A 22,142-nucleotide genomic window follows, 5' to 3' on the forward strand; every position below is an offset into this window, starting at 1 on the left:
GAGTGGTTGTTTCCAGTCCTCTAGTAACACGACTTCTGCAGCTGCTGACTGTGCAGCTGTGGAGCAATGGTGCATCCACTGGGCAGCACCAGGCCCCAGGCCTGGGACAGCACAGGAACCTGGAGAACAAGCTTGATTCAGGCTTGGCTGCTCTGGCAGCTGGACCCAGAGAACTGTGTAGATGACAGAGATCTGAGGCTCTGCTTGAAAGGAATTTGGTTCTCAGTTTTCTCCGTGGAGGTTCAAAAATGACGAGGCTGATGATTTCTGTTAATGTAACCATTATAAAAGCCACCTGATGTTTATAAAGTGCTTGTGATGTATTCAAAACTTTCCTAAGCACGTATTAGTTGTCACTTCATTTTTTTTCACTCAAAAAATCCTTTTCAGAATATCCTCACTTCATAAATGGGGAAACTGTGTTCTGGAGAAGTGAAATAGTTTGTAAATTTGTCCCGTTGATAATCTGGCAAAGCCAGGACTTCAAATATGGCCACCAGGCACTAGAGCCAATGGCTCCCAGACTCTTACACTCCTTTGCTTCTGAGGAGTCTAGTCATACCCCAAGAATATCCCCAAAGCCGGCCAATTTCCAGCTTAATGAGAGGTTTCTGGGTCAGTCCTATCTTAAGAGCTAATGAGTATTGCACAGTGATAACATGTATAATGAGGCTTGAGTCGGCTCTGACCTTTCTTATTGACTTTTGTAACCTCGACTTTTTGCCATATGGGGAAAGAGAGGCTGTAAGTAAGATAGTTGCTTCTCCATAATCAACATGGCCATACATGTCTCAGCCCTTGTGGTACATGCCATGGTCCTTGGCATTTAAAGACTGTCCTGCAGACCAGGCAGATTGAAATGAGTTGAAATCTTCTGATACTCATGAACATGTCCTTCGAGCTCAGATCTGGGGTGAGTCAGTCTCTGTGGCTAGACCTTGCCTTCTCCCATGTGCAACAAAACTGTAAGACTTAAATTTTAGAGTCAGATCAAATGCTCCTTGTTCTCCTCTCTCTATTTCTCTCAAGTGGTCCAGTCTGTACGGTGACTGGGCTGCACCTCCTCCGGAAGAGAAGGGAGCCTTTGATGAAGGTCTAGACGAAGAGTGGTCCCAGGGCATTGTGGGAACTCAGAAGCAGCCTCTGTCTTAGCATTTTAGGGTGTTGTGTTGTTTAGCTTAAATCACTCATTAAGACAGCGATGGACACAGGAGTCTGTCTCTCCTGCAAGGATAAGACAACTGTAACCCAATCCACCACAGCATTTTCTTTCTGTAGAATTAAGTTCTGGGTTGGCTAATTCCTAATGGCCCTTGCTTCTCAGAGAAGCTGACAGCTTGTTGCTGATTATCCAACAGGTCCCAACTTGTCACAACTAGTCACCTAGCATGAGGTAGTTGTCTGGGTTTTACTCTGAGGGTAACATGGCTGGCCCCTTTTCTTTAGGTAAAGTACAGACTTTTGTCCCCTAAACTGTCATGCTTATGAACTTCTGCACAGAGTGGTGTCATTTTGGGTAAATAGAAAAGTCTAGATTATCAATTAGAACACAGCTGAATGTTCTTCTCTCTCATTATCCATACCCATGAAGAAGAGACAAGAGACTGAAGATTGTTTTTTTTTTAATCTCTATATAATTTACACTTTATTTCACTCCTAGGGTATGAAATAAAATTTACTGTGTTATACTATAGTTTTTAATAGGCCAAGCCATAATTTATATTTTTATCTCCAGTTAAATGTACTCTAGAACCAGGCTGTGCCTAGGTTACCTGGTGCTTCTTCTCAACTACTGATTAGCAATGGCTTTGTGTACCAGGCTTGGTTCTGTAAGATCACCGGTCCCTGTCATGTTTAATCCTCAGTGAGCCCATGTAGCCAGGAGAGATACTGCCTGCTTCTCAGGATAAGAAAGAGCAAATTAGAAAGGTCTAGGTCCAGCCCAATGTTCCATTCCAGCAGAAGCAGAGCTGCACCAGCTGCCACCCCCACAGGCTTTAGTTTGAACCCTAGTTCTCAACCAGAGGTGACTTTGCTCTAGGAGACACATAGGAGAGATAGGTAGATGATAGATAGATCTATAGATAGATCTATAGATAGATAGATAGACAGACAGACAGACAGACAGACAGACAGACAGACAGATAGATAGATAGATATAGAGCTTCTGGCAATCTAGAGGGTAGAAGCCGTGGGTGCTGCTGGACACCCTACCTGTGTGTGACAACTTACATACCAAAGAATTTTTCAGTTCTTCTAAATTCCCATGTTTCTTACAGCAGTATTGATAGTGCCCAAGATATGGTCCATTGAAAGATGAATGGGTAAATAAAATGAGGTACAAAAAAAGAAAATGAGGTACATATATGCACTAGACTAATATTCAGCCATGAAGTGAATGAAATCTTGTTATTTGTGGCAATGGAGATGGAACTGGAGGGCATCATGGTGAATGATAAGCCAGACATAGAAAGACAAACACTGCGTGCTTACTCCTACTCCTTGGTGGCAGGTTAAATAGTGATCTCATAGAAGAAGAGAGAATAGTGGATGTTAGAAGCTAGGAAGGTGGAGAGAGAGGGGTACAGAAAAAAGGGTGATAGGTAGCAAAATGTAATTAGAGGAAGAATTAGTGCTTGTGTTTTCCAGAACAATAATGTAATCACAGTTAGCAATCATTCAATATATATTTCAAAACAGCTGGGACAGAAGTATTCTACACACAAGCAAATGACATGCTAGAGACGAAAAAATATTGATCACATATTGTATGCTTGTATGAGTTGCCAAACTGCACCCTCCAAAATATGCACAAATACTAGGCCTTAATTAGAAATTTCGAGAAAGAATTATTTAGCCCCAAGTTTTGATTGTAGGGATGTTGAGAGACTGCAATTAGCCACTGTCTGGCTTGATGAGGATCTGGTCCTTGGTACCTCCACCATGACCCCAGACAGCACCATCAGCATCTCTCAAGCTGAGGATGAAGAGAAGTGAGCCCTTTCTCCAGCTTCCTTCATACACATTACATAGAATGTCTCTCTTAGCCTCTGAGGTGTAGAGCCAGTCCCAGCAGAGGTGAAGAGTGCTGTAGTAATGCCTTGACATCTATGTGTAAAGAAAGAAAAGGCTACTTTTATATTGGGGTGTGGACATGCCGTGCACTGTACTGGACACTTCCAAAGTCACTATGCTGTCCTCCAGGACAGCTCTCCTTGTACTTAGCCAGTCAGAGTCCCTCATCTCTCACCCCCATCATCCCAGGCTGGGAATGAGGAACAGATTCAAAGTCACAGAGCTAGGGAATGAGCCTGGAGCCTACCTGGGGTCCTGCAGGCTCTAGCTGGACTCAACTGACGACTTGTTTTTTAAGGAAAGCTTTGCTGAAGGTTAAGTAGGGAGCTGAAAACAAGTCCTAAATATTCCTTGCTCTTCCTTTTAATTAAAAGGGTAGCTCTTTACACCCCATAAAGCAATCAGTATACAGCATGGAGAGTCTATATTAGTATCCGGGGGTGTGGGTACGTTGGTCATAATAGGACTTTTTTTTATAGTTCTCAAGGCACATTTATTATCCATTATCTCATTTGATCTCCTCAACCGTCCCGAGAGTCTGTTGGAGGGCAAATGTCTGCATTTTATATTTGGAAAGCTGGGAGTAGTAGGCTGGTCCAAAGGCCTTGGCTAACCTAGTCCACCCAAGGTGCCTCCTGTGGCTCTCTGCGGCTGCTGTCAGGGTACAGGGCCTACTGTACTTACAAGCCTGGGGGAGCTCCCGTGAACTCTGACTCACTAAGGGTTAAGCCACATAAACTCTTTTATGAGTGGTAACCATTTAATGGGCCCTGTAAAAAGGGCCCCTCACTATGCTGCCTGCTTTCCCCTGGAAAGGGGGTGCTGGCAGGGTGGAGGGCTTGGGAGGGGGGGTACAGGGTAGGAGGTGACAGGACAGCCGAGACATTGATGTCCTAAAGGCTTTTCTGTGAGTTGGGAATAGTTAGTCAAGTTTCCAGGAGGTTGCGTTGAGAAATGACACCTGCCCAGCTAGAACTGGAGCTCTGGCTGAGGTACCTACCAAATTCCTGTTTTTAAATGTTCTTATCCTTCTTATTATTAAAAATATTTTTAGATTTATTCATTTTGCTTGTTTTATGTGTATGAGTGTTCTGCCTACATGTAGGTATGTGCACCTGTGTGTGTCTGGTGCCCAAGGAGATGAGGACATCACATTCCCTGGGTCTGGAATTAGGGATGATTGTGATCTACCGTGTGGGTGGGATCTGAACCCGAGTACCCTGCAAAAGTGACAAGTATCTCACCGACAGAGCCGCTTCTTAGCCACAGCTCTTATTAGGACATATGAAGATCTTGACATATATAGTGCCAGGCGATTCTTCTCAGGCTTTGAGTTTCATGATATACCCATTTTACAGTGGAGAAAGTGAGGCTCAGGAAATCTAGGGCCAGACAGATACAGAACTTAGCATCATCTACAGTGAGTGAAGGAACTAGAGTTTCAGTTCCTTCTGCAACTCAGAAGAGTGGGGCAGCCCTCAAACGGTCTGCCCCATACCTATGCCTTTTCTTAGGAGGTGGAGAACAGAACCCTGACCTAGCTAAGAGGGAGGCTCCTACTGGATCCTGGGGGTCTCATCTCCATCAGCATACCCACTTTGAAGCAGCCCTGCAGGCAAGTTCTTGGACCTGGTGGTGGGAGGCCTGTCCTCTGAGCCTGCAGGACTGCTCTCTCCAGCAGGGCTGAGTTCTGAGCTTCAGTCCTCTTGGGGTTAAACAATAACTTTTCCACTGCTTGTGGGTGAGCAAATGCTGCCAAGGAAGAAACCCAGCCTTGAGCAAACATGAGCCAGGGCCGGGCCCTGTCCCTCCCCAGCTGCCGAGTCCCCCCATGGATGAATTAGCTTAGGGGGATTGTTTTAAAAAGCCCCATGCGAAAATGCCTCCATTACTGTGTGAAAGGAAGGTTTGGCCTGGTTGGTTTTTCTTCCCTCAAGGTGAGAACAAAAAAAGTTTCCTAGAAGGGGGCTCAAGAGTCACTTTTACCTTTTCAGACTGAGAAATGGAGGCCCGGGGTTGTTTGGAGTCCAGCTTATCCACAGAGGTAGCATTTCTCCCTTAATTGTTAGACGTTGTGCCAAGTGCTACAAGTTTAGAAATGTGTTTGTCTCTAGTGCCCAGGCTACATGTGATTGTCTGCATTTTCACACGGGGGAACTGAGGGCCAAGAGATGTTGATAGCCCGTGTGAGCTCCACTCACGATAGCTAACAAGTGGGAGAGCTTGCAGGAATCCCTGCTCTCCTGTGCGCCCTCCCCAGCCTCCCTTCCCTGACTTCATTGTCTGTCATTTCTACTCTGCCTTTCTTTCTTTCCTTTGCACTCAAGCTGGGTGCAAGCCTCCATGTTCACCCCGCAGCAGTGATGTTGAGGTCAACAATTACAAGTGGTGTCTAGCCCAGCTGAGCCCACAAATGCTTCTCTGTTCTCTGGATCTATAGACAGCACCTAGCCCTTCAACAGGGCAATAAATATATATGAATGTGTGAATATATTATATACGTTCCCAAGATTATATGTCTTTTCTCTCAGGTTCTACATAGAACCAACCAGAGGAGCTGAAGCTCAGTTAGGGGTGTGTGTGTGTGTGTGTGTGTGTGTGTGTGTGTGTGTGTGTGTATGGAATTACTCTGAGGGGACCATTCCAATCTGACACCCGAGGATGCAAAATTTCCTTCAAATAGGACAAAAAAGCACTATGATCTGTGGTTTCCATAAATCAACATTTTATAAATAACAGGAGCATTGCTTCTCGGGCCTTTTGAAGAACGCTTCTCTTTGTGAAGAATGAGAGACTTCTACAGCCTCACTGTGTTCAGAAAAAAAACAACCTGCTCTTGCTTTGGTGATTGCACACACTCCTAGACTCTGGCCCGCAGTGTGGAGGGTATCCAGTTTGGGGGCAGACACATCATAAATGCTAGGGAATTTTTCTGAGATGTAAAATCGTTACATTGTTCCAATGTTCTAGGTGGGCTGGGAGTGAAAACTGTTCTCCTGGGTCGCACAATGCAGAATCCGAGGAAGTCACGTTGAGGACGGCTTCAAGGCCTGTTGAATTTTCCAGGTCTCCATCAGAAGAGAAACTAGCCATAACTTTTTTAGCAGAACATAAAATCTTAGTTTTCTGTACCAAAAAGATGAAGTGTCTGTCACAGAAATCAAAGGATTCCTAATCTTAGCCCAAAGCCAAAAGGCTTAAAAAGCCCTACTAAGGCCTTTAATCCCAGCACTTGGGAGGCAGAGGCAGGAGGATCTCTATGAGCTTGAGGCCAACTGAGGTCTACAGAGTGGGTTCTGGGATATCTGGGGAGCTGTTACACAGAGAAACCTTGTCTCAAAAAAAAAAAAAAAAGAAAAGAAAAGCTTTACTAAGATATAATGAGCAGTTCACTTCAAGGAGGACTCGACACCAAGGAAGTCTTCCTGTGTCCCCAAGCTTGGGGCCACTTATGTGAGGACTCACAGGGGCGTCTCACACAGGGACTTAGCCTGAGATTTTGCCGATCGTGATCCCACTTCACATACAATCCCTCTGGCATTTTCACTTTTGTGAAGCGCTTGGCCACTGGCCAGACTTGCCCTGTGAGCAGGTATTGTGTTTTCTTCCCTGCTTCGTTTCTGATCAGAGATTATTCATTTATGAATGGGCGGCTATAAAAACTTGCCTCATGCATATGAAAATTGAACCTGGAAAATTTTAATTGCCATGAGTTTTGCTTTTACTGAAAGGGCTGTGGCAATGGGTGGAAGGACACGTTTCCTTCCTCCCTCTCTTTCTTTCTGTCTTCCTTTCTTGATGAACTCCATGATGTGGGCTCTCCAGTGAGTGTCTAAGGGGGCGCTGATTAGATGACTGTTTGATCCCTTGCAGATCATGATTCTGGAAGGAAGTGGTGTAATGAATCTCAACCCAGCCAACAACCTTCTCCACCAGCAGGCAGCCTGGACGGACAGCTACCCCACATGCAACGGTAAGGGCCCTGCAGCTGTTGGTCGCTGGTGGCACTGCCCGTGTCTTTTGTCTCCTGGTCTGACTTCTTTTCCAACTCAATGCCTGAAAAGTAGAGATTTTACTCAGTGATGACATGGAGACTAGGGACAGATCGCCCTCTCTTTCCCTCCCCTCCTCCCTCCCTCCCTCCCTCCGCCCCCTCCTTTTCTCCAGGTAATTCATTGTGTTGTTTATCACAGACTCTATCACTGATTCATGCTTTCTTATATGAGAAAATATTCAGTGCTGTTTGCTCTGTAGTCCTCCCGGCCCCTATGCCAAAGCCCATTTGAGAAAGAGCACTGCCTCCTTCCAAAATGCAAAGATTTGGGGTTGGCACTAAAGGTGGTAGATGAGATGTCCCAAGGGAAGGGAGACATACTGTTGAAGTTTTCTATAGTGTTTCATTAGGGTATCAGGATAGAATCATGGAGGTGAGCGTGTACATGAGTACACACATATATTTAACACACATCACACCACACACACACACACACACACAGGTTAAAGAAAAAAGGGTTATAATAGTTTAAACTTTGTAGCTTATTTCCCATCACATCCCAGTTTAAGGAAGAGAGATTTTTCAGAGAACCCCGGTGCCAGCTTTCAGTGCGTTACTCTGGAACATATAGACTCCAGGCGGGAGAACCTCGTGGCATGACTTGTGTGCAGTGGTTGGTGATCCAGCCTGTGGCTCCCAGGAAAACTGAACCAGGGTCTCCATGCCTGGTAGTGAAGGCATTCAGCACAGCCGGGCTGCTGGATGTCCGACAGTGCTGGTTTAGAAAGCTCAGTGCACCCCTACCTGCTGCCAATTGCCCCCTTCCCCGTCACCCAGCCGCTGCTGCCCGTGTTTACCTTAACACACAGATGTGTCCTGTTAGAGAGACCAGACTGAGAAGTAGGAGTGAGCATAAAAGGTAGGGTGACATTCTCTGCCGAGTGGCGGGTCCACGTGGCACTCCTCTTTTAATTTGGAATCCCAGCCAAGCATGGCAGGAAGTTTGAAACAGGTGGCCTTCCTGTTTTAAATCACTTGTCTCCTAAAACTGCTGCCCTTTCTGGACAGTTGCATATTCTCTGACAGACCTTGAACTTGCCGTGAAGCCCTAGAAAAAAAAATCTTCCAAAGAGAGCAGGAAGTCTTGGCATGCATGCCCCAGGCATCGGCTCTACTATTTGCTTTGGAGAAAAGTGGAGCAGTGGACTTAGCAGGGAGCAGAATTCAGAAGTCACTTTACTTCCCTAGCTCGGGAGGGAGGGAGGTGTCAAGAAGACGCTGATCTTTATCAGGACTGCAGGGGAGGGGGAGCCAGCTGCACGGCAGAGAACAGAACCCGCTGGCTTTTCAGTTTCCCTGACTCTGAGGGACTCTGTTGACTCTGCCTGGCGAGGGAGGCGCCTTTCCCCAGCCAACTTCAGGCAAGTTTCTGGCTCTGCTCTCCCAGGTACGAGCAGAGGATCAGAAGCTGCCAGTAATCAGGTTTACCTTGAGTGCACGGGGAGGAGGCCCTCCGTCTGCCACTGAGCTCACGACAAACCCACAACTTACTTGTTATAGAGCCGAAACCTAGTTCTCACGCTCAGCCAACGTCGTGTGTGAGATACAATGATAAACAACGGTAACAAGGACCGGATAGACCTCAAGTTTTGGACCACTCCACTTCCATGTTGCTCTCCCGTGTAGGAGGGGCTAGAGGGACGCGCATGTCTGCTCAGCTGTAGGGTGGGAGCAATGAAACTCACCTGGTGAGCCGCAGACAGCAAATTTTTTTTTGAGGGGTGATGTTTATTTTTTTTATTGATATTTATTGAGTTCTCTGCTCTCCACCCTGCCTCTCCCCTCCCCTCTTCAAGCCTCTCCCAAAGTCCCCATGCTCCCAATTTCTTAGGAGATCTTGTCTTTTTATACTCTCTACCTCCCATGTAGATTATATCTATGTAAGTCTCTCTTAGTGTCCGCATTGTTGTCTAAATTCTCTGGGATTGTGGTTTAGTTTTAAATACTTCAGCCAGCATGATTTTGAAGGGACAGTTAGAGGTATTTTCCTTGTAAATACATTTCCTCATAGAATGCTGTCCCCCGATTATGGCTCAGCTGTGGCTTCTGGAAATTGGAGTAATTGTGACCACTCTTAGGAGACCCACATATGATGGGACCCACTAACATTATTTGTGGAGGGAAAACGAACAAAGTACTCAAGGCTTCTCCCTCCACAGTAAGCAAGGCTCCTCCCTCCACAGTAAGCAAGGCTCCTCCCTCCACAGTATGCAAGGCTCCTCCCTCCACAGTACTCAAGGTTCCAGCCCTCTCTGAAGATATAGAAACAGTGAATAATTGCAGGCGGAGGAGACTCCTTTGGTGGTAGCTGTTTAGGGCCACCAGCACTTCTATGATGAACCCCTCACCCATGCTCCTGTAAGTAATTTGAAATTAAACTCAACAACTCACCCAGCTAGACTTGGTACTGAGTCTTTGGTCTGCTGGTGGTGTCCTGTCTTCGGTGAGCAGACACCTGTTTACATCTCCCCAGGAAAAGCCATACCACAATGGTCCAGATCTTGAGTTTGTATCAAGTTCAGTTACATTGGCCCGGCTTGGGCTTGCTGGGTTACAAGGTGTCTGCCTTTGACTTTGCTATTTACCTTTCTTGGAAGAGGGCTCTCTTCCCCTTTATCTCTGTTTTCAGAAGACCTTGAGGGCCTTCAATTTGCACCACAGCCCTAGAGGCTGGTGCTGTCTTCTCTAGCTCCCATGCCTTTGGGCCAGTTCTCCGAAGTTCTCGTAAGTGAGCACAAGGCAGCCATGTACACAGACTATTAACCTATAACATGCTCAGCAGTTTAGCCACCAGAATGCACTCTGCATCTGCACCCAGCTTACCTCACAGCACAGCTATATGCCTACATTATTTGCTCTTCGGCTGAAACTGAATCACATTGACTAAGTAATGAGCTTCCACCATGGCTCCCAAGGAGGTTTTATGGATATATGAAGACAGAAGGTCCATGACCTTGAACGTACACTTTGCAAAAAATGATAAGCCAGAACTTAGGAGCCTATAGAGATAAGCAGAACATAACAGGTACTGTTGAGATAAATCCTAAGCATGATTCCTGGGAGTTCAGTTCTCCAAGTGAGCTGGGGAAACTGCAGCTCTGAATTCAGCTAGAGGCTAAATGCCAGCAAATGATGGGACAGAAAGGGACCTGGGGACCAACCCCCACAAAAAAACACAGAGGATACTAGTCACTTCAAAAGAGTTGGCCAAGTGCTTCAGTGCCTGGCGTGGCAGTTTCATGTCTTAGTCCAGGGAATAGTAGGAAGCTTGTGAAGGAACCTGAGCGGAGAAGGGGCGTTGGAGCAGGAGATGTATCACCCAGGTAAGAGCAAAGCCATCAATCAAGAAAGGGAAGCTTAATTTAAAGCCCCATTTGTGATGGAAAATGGTCTGTATTTGATGAGTCTCAGTTTTTGTCTCTGAATCTTTGCCTCTCTCTGTCTGACTGTGTGTGTAAGAGGGGAAAAAAGAAGTGGGAGAGAGAACTATGGTCAGCCCTCTGCATCCCAGAGTTCCACACCAAAGATTCAACCAACTCCAAATTTTAAAAATGCATCTTGGGGCTAGAGAGATGGGCCCATGGCTAAAGACCTTGCTGGGAAAACACAAGTATCTGGGTCCAGACTCCTAGTACATATGTGAGAACCAGGCAGGTGTGGTGATCACACCTGTAACCCAGACCCCAGTACATGTGTGAGAGCCAGGCAGGTGTAGTGAGTCACACCTGTAACTTCAGACCCCAGTACATGTGTGAGAGCCAGACAGGTGTGGTGGATCATGCCTGTAACTCCAGACCCCAGTACATGTGTTAGAACCGGGCAGGTGTGGTGGATCACACCTGTAACTCCAGACCCCAGTACATGTGTGAGAGCCAGGCAGGTGTGGTAGGTCGCATCTGTAACTTCTGCACTGGAAAGGTAAAGACAGGTAGATCCCTGCATCTCCCTGGCCAGCCAGTCTATCCATATCAGTGAGCTCCTGGTTCAATAAAGAGAACTTGTTTCCAAAAATGGGATGGAGAGCTATACCTACATTGACTTCTGGCCTTCATACACCCACTCAACACACATGTGCATGCACTTACATGTACACAAACATGTACACACACAGCACACATACACACACATACAATGCATCTGTTCTGAGTAAATACAAAACTTTCTCTTGTCATCATTTTCCAACCAATCTAGCATTAACTATTTACACAGCATTTACATTGTTGTGGGGATTGTAGTTAATCTAGAGATAATTGAAAATATGGGGAAATGTGCAGGTTATATATGTGAATATGACATGTTCCATAAGGGATGTTAAGATTTTGGTATTCATGAGATTTTGTGGCAACGTGAGTGTATTTGCATATGTACAATCAACTAGAAAGCAGATGAAATTATAGCCAACTCTAATACTTTGGTACTTCTTTGTGGGTGGGGTGGGGAGTGAGCTCAGGGAACTTCAGGTATCATGCATCATTTAGTATTAGCCGTCACATTAGGAAGAACATGAAGATGCCCTGCCACTACTAGGTAAAATGCCCCCACGTGCAAAGAAGCTGCTATGCAGAGCACGTTCTGTATTCAGCCCCCACGGTGATGCTTGCAGGATGGAGCCTCTGGCTCTGGTCTCCATTATATTATCACACAGTTGTGCCTCTCATGTCTGAGACTGCCCAGGAACAAGCAGGGCGTCACTCACAGGGCCATGTTCTATTTTGCAGTTTCCAGTGGCTTTTTTGGAGGCCAGTGGCATGAAATCCACCCGCAGTACTGGACCAAATACCAGGTGTGGGAATGGCTGCAGCACCTCCTGGACACCAACCAACTGGACGCCAGCTGCATCCCTTTCCAGGAGTTTGACATCAGCGGAGAACACCTGTGCAGCATGAGCCTGCAGGAGTTCACGAGGGCAGCGGGCAATGCCGGGCAGCTTCTCTACAACAACTTGCAGCATCTCAAGTGGAACGGTGAGTGGTGCTGGGAAGCACAGGGGCTCCATTGCTGGCTGGGCTCCCTGTAGACGCAACACACCAGCTTACCGGTTCCCAGGACAGGGAAGAGCAGAGAGAGGAGAGGAGAGGTGCAAAGCCTCGGGCACGGTGTGTCTAACCCCTTAGAAACAGTGGCGGAACTCTTCTTGTGGCTTCTTTCATTTCTAGAGGGACAGAACTGTCCACATGTCCACAGAATACTTGTCATAGTAAGAACGGCTTTTCCTTTACGTGAAAAAAAATATTCCTATGTATTTTATTTCATTTGACTATTTATTTTGCCTGTGCTTGTATGTATCTACACCACATGTGTGCCCGGTGTCCACAGAATGCTCAGAAGAGGGTGCTGAGTCCTCTGGAAGTGGAGTTAACGAATGGTTATGAGTCACCATGTGGATGCTAGGGACTGAACCTGGGTCCTCTGCCAAATTCTGCAAGATGGCTCACCCTTAGGCACCGAGCAATCTCTCCAACCCTCTTTTCATTTTCTAACAGAGTCTAAGAACTTAATTCTCAGTCATTCATTTACTTGTTAAAGATTATCAGTAATAAAAAAAGATCATCAGTAATTTAAAAAAGAAGAAAAACTTATTGGCCTAGAATATTTTAATCTTAATTTTTAAAATTTTGGTCCAGTTATCCTGAGATTAGGTGGGACGATGTGGTTATATAGCTGCCCCTGAACTCTCTATGTCACTCGGGTTGACCCTGAACTCAAAATCCTCTTTCTTTAGCCATCCAAGGTCTAGGGTTATAGGAATGTACCTGTGCACCCAACCCAGACCCACATTCTTAAAATGGGAGTACAGGGCATTTAAGAAGGCGAGTGTAACTAGATCCTTGTATCTGGATGGGAGAAGGCTGACCCCACTCCCTCTTGCTTTTCCTAAAGTATACAGCTAGGGCTGGAAAGGTGGATCAGCAGTGAAAAGCATGCACTGCTCTTGCAGGGGGTGCATTGGTTCCCCGCACCCACAACAGAGACTGAACAATCTTCTATAAACCTTGTTTCAGGGGTTCCAACACCTATGACAATCCATACTGCATCTGTGCTTATGTGCACATACTTAGACATAGAGGCACACACATGAGGACACACACAATTAATAAATATTTAAAAATAGAACGATAATGAAAATACTTCTGAAAACAGAATAGTTCCTAAAACATCATGTTTCTTTCTTCAGGTTTCTCATCTCACACACAGGAGGCCACTTTGCAAACTGTTCATGGTGACATATTACACACACACACACACACACACACACACACACACACAGAGAGAGAGAGAGAGAGAGAGAGAGAGAGAGAGAGAGCAAGCTGACCCACTGGAAAGTGAATTTATGTCTCAGTAGAGCCTGTGTCTGACAAGTAACCTGGGCTCAGTAAATGTGAACTCTAGAGCCGTGAGGACAGCTGCCATCAACGGGGAGTGTGGCAGTGTTGCTGGCAGCCATGGTGTCACTTTGGATGTCCTCATCTGGCACCCTGGCATTCCCTTCTTCCCATTCACCTCATGGTGGTAGTTACTCATTTTTTTTCTTATTGGAATCACACAAAACAAGGCTCTATTATTTAGATAACCTTCAGGAATCTTTGCAGAGAGCAGACTTATAGGTGAAGAATTAAAAATGCCACTTTTAATCATGTGCATTCCCATGAAGCTTTGCTCTGACGGAAGACTGAGGAGGGAGGTTTGGGAGGTGTGGTGGCCATCTTTGACCTTCTATGAACTGTTTGGTCTTACCGTTCTTGCCTCTAAGTGCCAAATGGTAGGCGTTTCACCCTGGGCTTGTTGCTTCCGTTTCCACACAGATTTCACTAGTTTGCATTTATTGTGCCTATATTTATCCTGTGAATTGATCCATCAAATGTCCCTTATGTAGGCAAAATATTGTACCCATTTTGAAGATGGGAAAACTAAAGGTCAGAAGTATGAACTACTGTACTGGTATCATAGGAGGCTATATGGCAAGCACTGCGTGTGTGAGAGCTGAAGGCATAGGTAAAGGAAAGAAAACTCCTGGGATTTTTATCCAGATGTGACTCATAAACGAATCTAATAAAGGTGGGGTTGATTGAGTTTAAGATCAAAGTCTTGAGTGCTGGTGAAGGTAAAATGCCTTTCTGTGCGTTTTTATTTTGATTTCATGTGATATCTGAGTGTGAGACAGCATCTCAGAGGTCACCTGAGTAGCTCTCTCTGGCTTAATCCCCTGACTTTACCGAGGAGGAGACAGACTAGAAGAGCAGAGTCTTGCAGCTCCTAGTAGTAGAGAAGGTGAATTTCTTGTTTATGACATTCTTTACGTCTAGCACTAATTAATCCCACTCGTACAGGTGCCTAGAACTAGGAGTTCTCTGGGGACAGAGACGGTCCCAGACTCAGGTGTGCTGAGGCTGGCGGGGAGACTCCCACTGACAAACAAGGAAAGGCAGCAAGATGGCAGACACTCTTCAAAGAAGCCTTATGTTCTTATGAACGTGTCAGGTTTTGACTCTGTCTGGGCTTTTTGACTTTTCCATCTGTCCTTCACAGGCCAGTGCAGCAGTGACCTTTTCCAGTCCTCACACAATGTCATTGTCAAGACTGAACAAGCAGGTGAGTGCGGAGAGGCCGAGGGAGCCAACTTGACCAGGCAAAGCCTTGGGGAGAAAAAGAGGAGGGAGAACAGGGGAGCATGGGCGAAGAGGTGGCAGGGACTCCATGGAGGTGATTCCCCTGCCTCCAAGGGGCCTCTTCCTTGCCCTTGGGACCAATGGTCACCGATTATGTCTAATGTATGGCTGGGTGCCGAGGCATCCCTCCCCTGGTCACAGTACCATCCAGATCCAAGGCCAGTCTCTGCGTAAATACAGACTTTAAGGTGGGCTTTCTTCTCAGAAAAAGTGAGACTGGGTTCAGAAAAGCAAGGGAAGGAAGAAGTCTTTGTTACGCACCCCTCCGTGGGAGTGAGCTTCACAAGGAGGGAGATGCTGGCTTGATATTGTAGCTAGCACAGTCTCTGGGCCCTAGTGAGCTTCCCTGGGGACGTTGAAGGTGACTTCAGAGCCCAGTCCTTGTGAGGATATTTCTACTTGAAAGATCCTATCCTGAGCTCTGAGCAAAGTCTACAGTTTCATAATGTCTGCATTCATTTTTGTGCTTTTTCCTCTGTCCCCTAAACTTCATGGGCACAAACACACACACATACACACACACACACACAATTACGCAGGTGGCACTGCTCCTGAGTCACTCCCTGTGTCCACATCAGGTAGATTATAGGCCACGTGGGCTGGCAAAGCTTGCCTCAGGTCTCCCTGAGGGTTGTGCGATAGTCACCAAGGACACGATTTGACCTGGGGGTGGTTTGAATCACTTGGCACCAAAATTAGCTCATGTAGTTATTTAATCTTTTATAAGGGCCCTGGTCTACCATTATTAAAGAAAAAAAATAGCTGCCAAGCATATTAACTAGGCCTCCCTAGGCCTATCCTTGAACTCCAATGGTCTGTGTTTTGTAGATCTGCCCAAGCTCTGGAGACAAATCAGGTTTTGGCTTAGAGAATGGCCTTGGCCTTATGTGCAGGGGCCAGGGTGACATTGGAGAGGTCCCAAAGAAGATGATAATCCTTCTTGACCATCCGGACATTCTTGTGTTGCTGGTTCAGAAAAGTTGAGAATAAGGGTGGAGAAGGTCCACCCTGGGAAGAGGGGGAGAGGAGGCTCACAGAGGGGCCAACGCCCCCAAGTCTCTTTGGAAGTTGTTTTTAGAGACAACAACAGATGTACAAGGTGACCCAACAAGGACAGAGGGTGTAACCCCAAGAGATTGGGCTTAGGGTGCCCAAACACGTAGCTGTGAGTTCAAATACCAGCTAAATCCCCATGTCGTAAACAGGAGGGCTTAGCCAGTGAGTCAGGCTTTATACCATGTATGCTATAAAAACAAAACACAGCTCCACCAGTGGCTTGCCATTCTGGTCCTTACATGTGGAACCTGGGTATCAGGGAAGCCAAAGCAGCCCAGATTGGGGGCTAAGAGCTTGATGCCAGGGACAAGTTAAGAGTGTCATGCTCTTGGCCAGCCCGCAGAGCAATTGCTTATGTTGGAGACTGGCCTGGATCTGTCATTGTGTGGGAGTTGGGCTTACTTGGGGCAGGTGGAAGGGAGTTCCCTTCTAATCCACAATCTGAAGAGTGTGTCTCACTCCAACTAACTCTTGAGACATAGCATACAGGAGAAGAAACTGGGAGTAAGGGGGCCATTTTCTGCTTCTCCTAGAGATACAAAGGCCCACCCATTAAAAACAAAACTGTGATTTGGTAACATCTTTCACCTTCTCCGGAGTTTTGAGAATTTATATCACCCCTTAACTTTCTTGGAGAAAACCCAAGCAGCAACGGCTATCACTTATCGTAAGAGTAGCTAGACTCTGAAATTCAGCAGAGAAGGAATTGTAAGAAAACTGGCCTGGTTTTTCTCTGAAAGAAACACCATCAGTTCCCTATGACACTCCCCCCCCCCCCCTGAAAGAAGAACACTCATTAATGCCTTATTATACTTTTCTTCATCTCTGACAAAGCCTTCCCTCCACTCCAAAGTAAAATTATTCTGGTGATTATGTGGTAGGAGTGAGGTCAAGTGAGGTCAAGCAAGGTTGGAGCAGTTCTAGATAAAAGGAGCATTGGTCTAGGAGAGGACCTGGGAATAAACTGTGTGTGTATCACAAGGTTAGACCCATAACAAAGCTAGCCTCACAGAGGAGCTGGCAGAAAAATGGGCCGGCGCTGTTATAAAGAGACACATAGCTGGAGTAGAGTCTTAATCCTTATGGCTGCCTCTTCCTTCCCTCTGCCTCTTTAATGAGCAGACACTGAGAATGGGAATTCTTCGATCCAGAGACAACAATTGTTGACCTTCCCCATTCTCCGTTCCTCGCAGATCCTTCCCTTATGAACACGTGGAAAGAAGAGAGCTATCTCTACGAGCCCAGCTATGGTAGCACAGTAGGTAACTAACTCTCGGACTCCGAAGGCCCTTCCCTCGGCATGCTCTTCTGCTTCGGTGTTGTGTCATCAGGAGGGTCTCTCAATGTCCTTTCCCTTTTCTCCTTTTTTGTTTCCTGCAGATCTGCTGGACAGTAAAACTTTCTGCCGGGCCCAGATCTCCATGACAACCTCCAGTCACCTTCCAGTTGGTAAGTTGTCTAGACACAGACTGGCTTTGCCTCCTGCCTACGCTTAGTAATGATCAATAAAACTTACTGCCACCCTACCTTTCTACCTTGCTGGAGTCTTTCTCACTGAAAAAATCTAGGGAATGAACTGAGTTGTCATCCGAATGAGAAGTTGTGCTTCCCAGCGAGTATGTGCACACCAAAGACTGCCAGCTCCCGACCCTCCAGAAGTATTCTCCTGTGCACTCTGTAACTAGCCACTCACAAGACAACAAAAGTTCCTTGAGTTTCTCTCTCTCTCTCTCTCTCTCTCTCTCTCTCTCTCTCTCTCTCTCTCTCCCTCTCCCTCTCCCTCTCCCTCTCCCTCTCCCTCAACACAAATTTGCTTTGGAGTTAAACCTGGTGAAATTATTTGTATTTATTGGTGAGGAGGCTAGAATTAGTTTTCAATTGTATCCCAAACATACATCCCAGCACCAGCATCCCCCTCCGCGACCCCAGACTAACCTTGCTGGCTCATCAGTATTCTGCAGCCAGAGCATCTGCCCGGTGTCACTTATGTTCTCATCCGTTGCATTGTCCTGATTGGATACAGCTAGGGGCGATCCATGCATGATGCTTTGTCAAAGGTTGTAGCCATGATGGCACATTGGGGGTTAGGCCTGGGGAGGGGCTTTCAGACATTAGGTACATTTATCTGTATACTATAAGAATTAGCTAAGCAAAAGATTTCGTGCCGTTCCTTGACCTGGTTGTTTCTGGACCTCTTTGGGTCTATGAAAGAGAGAGCTGGGAGCTAATTTAAGCACCTTTGGTACTGTAGTTGAGATCTAAAGGCAGCCCCCTCCTCCAAGCCTTTAGTGTGGATCCTTCCAAGGGAATTGTTTAAATCAGGAAGCAAGGCCAATGTCAGAAAAGGAGTAGGGTATCTGCCACTATGGAGGAACAGGCCATCTGGGGAATTTTCTGTTGCAACTGTTGCCATCTAGAGAAGACTACCAGCTTCAGGGCTGAGGAAAGCACCCAAGTCACCGATTAATTTCCATGCCAACTTCCTGTGGTGTCACTTCCTGTGGTGTCACTTCCTGGTGTCACTTCCTGTGGTGTCACTTCCTGTGGTGTCACTTCCTGTGGTGTCACCTTCCATTCTTTCCTTTCGGGTCGTTGAGGAGGCAAAAGGTTTCCACTAAGGATAAAGTTGAACCAACTGCTCCCCCCAAATCCAGGAAGTCACAACTCTGTTACCTTACATCCAAGTCTGCCTGTGCCTTTCTGTGCCTCACATTGTCTAGAACACGGAACAGCAGGGGCTCTAGGCAGCCTACACCTGCGCTGTAACACCAGGGAGCTGTTGTCTCCTGTGGCCACCAACTGTGCTTTTACATGGCCCTTAAAATGAGCTTCATGAATCTGTCTCCCTCAACTTCACCCCGATTCTTACACACCTCTTCTCCATTATCCTCCTGCAGTAGTAACAGGCTTGAAAATAATCCAAGATTTCTATCAAAAAAACCAAAACCAAAACCAAAACAAAAACAAACAAAAAAAAAACCTCGGTGTCTGCCTTTGGTGGATTCTTTGGATTTCAGGTCTGGTAGGGACATTAATTGCAACCATATATGTGTTGGTTCCTTCCAGAATAATTTAGTGTTTAGTAGATGGGGCCAGAATGCCCCCAAAGACCTCTGCCACCTGTCCTAGCCTTGTTATTTTAAGGTCCTATAAAATAGCATGCAGTTCAACATCTTTCTATGTTTTCATGCAAGTTCCAGCTGAGCTAAGGTGAGGCTCTGTGTCAAATGATGGTCTCCTCGATAGCACAGGCGGGGAAGCTGGCTTTGTTTGGATTTTTTTTTCTTTCTGCCCATTTCATAAAATGGCTGCCACCAGTATTCTGATCTGCTCAATAGTGCCAAAACCAGTCGTGCCATCTCGGGCTTGATGTGTTTATCTGCTGACTTACTGAGCCTCAAGCTAGGGTGGCACGGTCTATTAGAACACTAAAATTTGTATATCCCGTAAAGAAATGGCTCACAGCTGACTCATATGCAAATACGTCTAATCTCTGCCTTCTTGTGAAGCAGCTCGGCTGAAAGCATAGGCTCCCATTTATACTGTGAACTTGGGTCTTGTCACTGCTTCTGTCGGGATCCTACGGACATCGTGACCCCAAGTGTCTGAGAGAGAAACAAGAGAAATCCAGGCTGGGTAACCTCTGTAGAGCTAGCCATTCTTTCATACAAATGAATCACTTGACCACATGGCTCACTTCAAAGGTCTGGCTTTTGTTTTGTGGCAGTGGGGAGTACAAGGGGGCGGGAGGGAGGCAGTTGTATTAAATGAGCTCATAGATCAAAAGGCTTTAGAGCTAAGACTGGTAGGGTTTTTGTGACTTCCTCTGTACGTTGGCAGGAGAGGAATATCTGGAAGAAACATTCATCTTTTTGTCCTGGGTTACTTATTCTCCCATGTGAGGATAGGAACATCTAGACTCTCTCTCTCTCTCTCTCTCTCTCTCTCTCTCTCTCTCTCTCTCTCTCTCTCTCTCTCTGTGTGTGTGTGTGTGTGTTCCAGCTTGAGGAAAGGCTGACATCTCAAAGAGAATTAATGCAGTCTTTTAATCTAGAGTCCATGAACTCCCTAAGTGAGCCAGGGATCCCTGAAATGACTGACCAGATTTCATTAGTGTAACACACTTGTATTTTCTGGGGGAGAACATTTAGGTGTTCATCCAGTTCTCGAGGATACCATAACCCCAAAGTACTTGATTCTGCGTCAGGCTGAAGCCCCCATGCAGAGTAAGGCCAGTGTGCCAAGAAGCTCTTGTGTTTTTCTGAAGCCATCCCTGGCTCTGAAATCATGGCCCTGCTTCCTCCTGGATCTCATTGGAAAATGAGCTTCGCTTGTGGCCTGCTGGGTAAATGCCATTCTTTGTCTCAGAACAACATGGCCCTGTCAGAGTGATGTATCACTGGGAAACAGGGGTGGGTGCCAGACCTGTCTTAATGTCATCATGTCCTGTTGGGGTGTTGCAACCCTGGCCTGTGAAACTGCAGGGGGCCAAGAGAGGTGTCCTTTCCAATTCCATGTATTGGTCCTTTTGGATTTCAGAGAAAGCCACAGAAGACCAGGCCCTGCTAGCATCGATGCCAGGAGAGAAATTCTTACTTAGAATGAGGAGTTTCTCTTTTATGTAATCCCTCTTCTCATCACACCATGGCTTTTGGAGAAACTGTTGGGAATGTAGATGTGTGAGAAGCTCAGGGATGGATGGATGGATATAGATGGATAGATGGGTGGATGGACCAACACACTGGGAAGTATAAAACTAGTCCATGGATTTTATTCTTTCGTCTTTGTTTTTGTGAAGATACTGTGGAAGTAGATTGCCTCTTAGAAAGTCATTTGAGAAGTGTGTTGTGTGACCAAAGAGCCTCCTTTCAGGAAAGTGTTATGACCAAAGCTTCTGGGATCCAACTATTGATATTTACAGCCTGGCTCTATGTCAGGCTGTTTCTCGGATCCTCCATAGATGCAAACCCAACCTTATAGGGTTTTTGTATGAGTTATATAGTAGTACCTACCTTATATTATTATTGTATGAAGGACATAAGAGAAGCCAAGGAAAATGCTTAGTGCTGTGCCTGATAGATGGCAAGAACTCAACAAACAGTAGTTATTTTCCTTAAGTATCTTATCTTGTCTTACCATTTTACTGTTGGTAGTGCCTTCTTGGTACGAGTGCTCTAACCCTGAGCCATAGCCCCAGTCTGCTTAGTCACTTTAACTTCTGTAGCTCATAAGCTCTTTTGAACAGTGGTCTTCTCTCTGAGATGCATGCCTGGACCCTTCCCTGAGCACAGTGTTGATGAGTCTAGAACAGTCTCAAAGACCTTACCAGGGATCCCTATGTAAGGAAGTTCTGCTGTAATGTCACAAGAAGAGACATGTTTTGCCTAATTTCTTTTAAGAGTTAACATGTATTTAGGAACATTTTTGTATCAAAATTGGCTAGCTAGTGATTGTAGGGCTTGGGATGAGATCATCAATGGTCCGCCCAACACCTGAAGTACCCTTGGACATCTACAAACTCAGACACACACAGACAGAGATATAGACAAACACAGACACACAGACACACACACCTGGGGGGCACTAAGTTGTTAGTTTTCCCTTTCTTTAACAGTTTTTTTTAAAAATAAAAAGATGTTTTTGTTTTTATTTATGCACACGAGAGTTTTGCCTGCACATATGTATGTGTGCCACGGGCGTGCCTGGTGACTGTGCCAATCATAAGAGGGCATCAGATCCCCTAGAACTAGAACTGCAGATAGTCGTGAACCACCATGAAGGTACTGGGAATCAAATTCAAATCCTCTGTAAGCACAACAAGTACTTTTAACTGCTGAGCCATCTCTCCAGTCCCTCCTTCTTTTAAAAATTAATCCATAATAAGGTTATATTCATGAGCCATGCTGTGACAGTTTGGTAGCTTTATATGATATGTGATCATCAAATCAGGCTTGGTAGCTAGCTAGTATCCCCACCCCTTAAACGTTCACCATCTCAGTGCTGGGAGCCTTGGGACTTCTTGGTTCTAGTTCTTTGTCATCTATGTGATAAATCCGCAGACATTATATTTTCATCCTATCACCTAGCAGACAATTGACCTTGTTCCTCCAGGGTAGCTGTTCTCATGGTATGTCATCCAGTCTCCTGCTGCTCCTCTTGTCCCTGCTTGATCGGGCAGCTTTGGCTGGGATTAAGCTCGTCAATCTGTCATAGATACCTGAGAATATCAGTGGTTTAGCTTTTAGGAGAATTTTCACATCATAGATCTGCCTCTGTCTCCTCCTCTGTGG

The 22,142-nt window shown here is 46.0% G+C and overlaps 1 protein-coding gene across 3 annotated transcripts in view; it reads left to right on the forward strand.

Annotated features, from left to right (window-relative positions):
* Nucleotides 1–22,142, forward strand: part of Ehf (ETS homologous factor) — a 72,983-nt gene that overhangs the window by 47,323 nt on the left and 3,518 nt on the right. For 2 of the 3 annotated variants that reach the window (XM_038330345.1, XM_038330346.1), the window contains exons 1-6: nucleotides 4,872–5,012; nucleotides 6,949–7,048; nucleotides 11,848–12,093; nucleotides 14,657–14,719; nucleotides 17,046–17,114; nucleotides 17,233–17,301. In XM_038330345.1, the coding sequence (XP_038186273.1) occupies nucleotides 4,947–5,012; nucleotides 6,949–7,048; nucleotides 11,848–12,093; nucleotides 14,657–14,719; nucleotides 17,046–17,114; nucleotides 17,233–17,301 (613 nt within the window). In that variant the 5' untranslated portion in view covers nucleotides 4,872–4,946. Of the gene's footprint in view, nucleotides 1–4,871; nucleotides 5,013–6,948; nucleotides 7,049–11,847; nucleotides 12,094–14,656; nucleotides 14,720–17,045; nucleotides 17,115–17,232; nucleotides 17,302–22,142 lie in introns of those variants that run through there. The other variant, XM_038330347.1, reaches the window with a different exon arrangement.

This window comes from Arvicola amphibius, chromosome 5 (assembly GCF_903992535.2).
Source record: "Arvicola amphibius chromosome 5, mArvAmp1.2, whole genome shotgun sequence".
Classification (NCBI taxonomy): Eukaryota; Metazoa; Chordata; class Mammalia; order Rodentia; family Cricetidae; genus Arvicola; species Arvicola amphibius.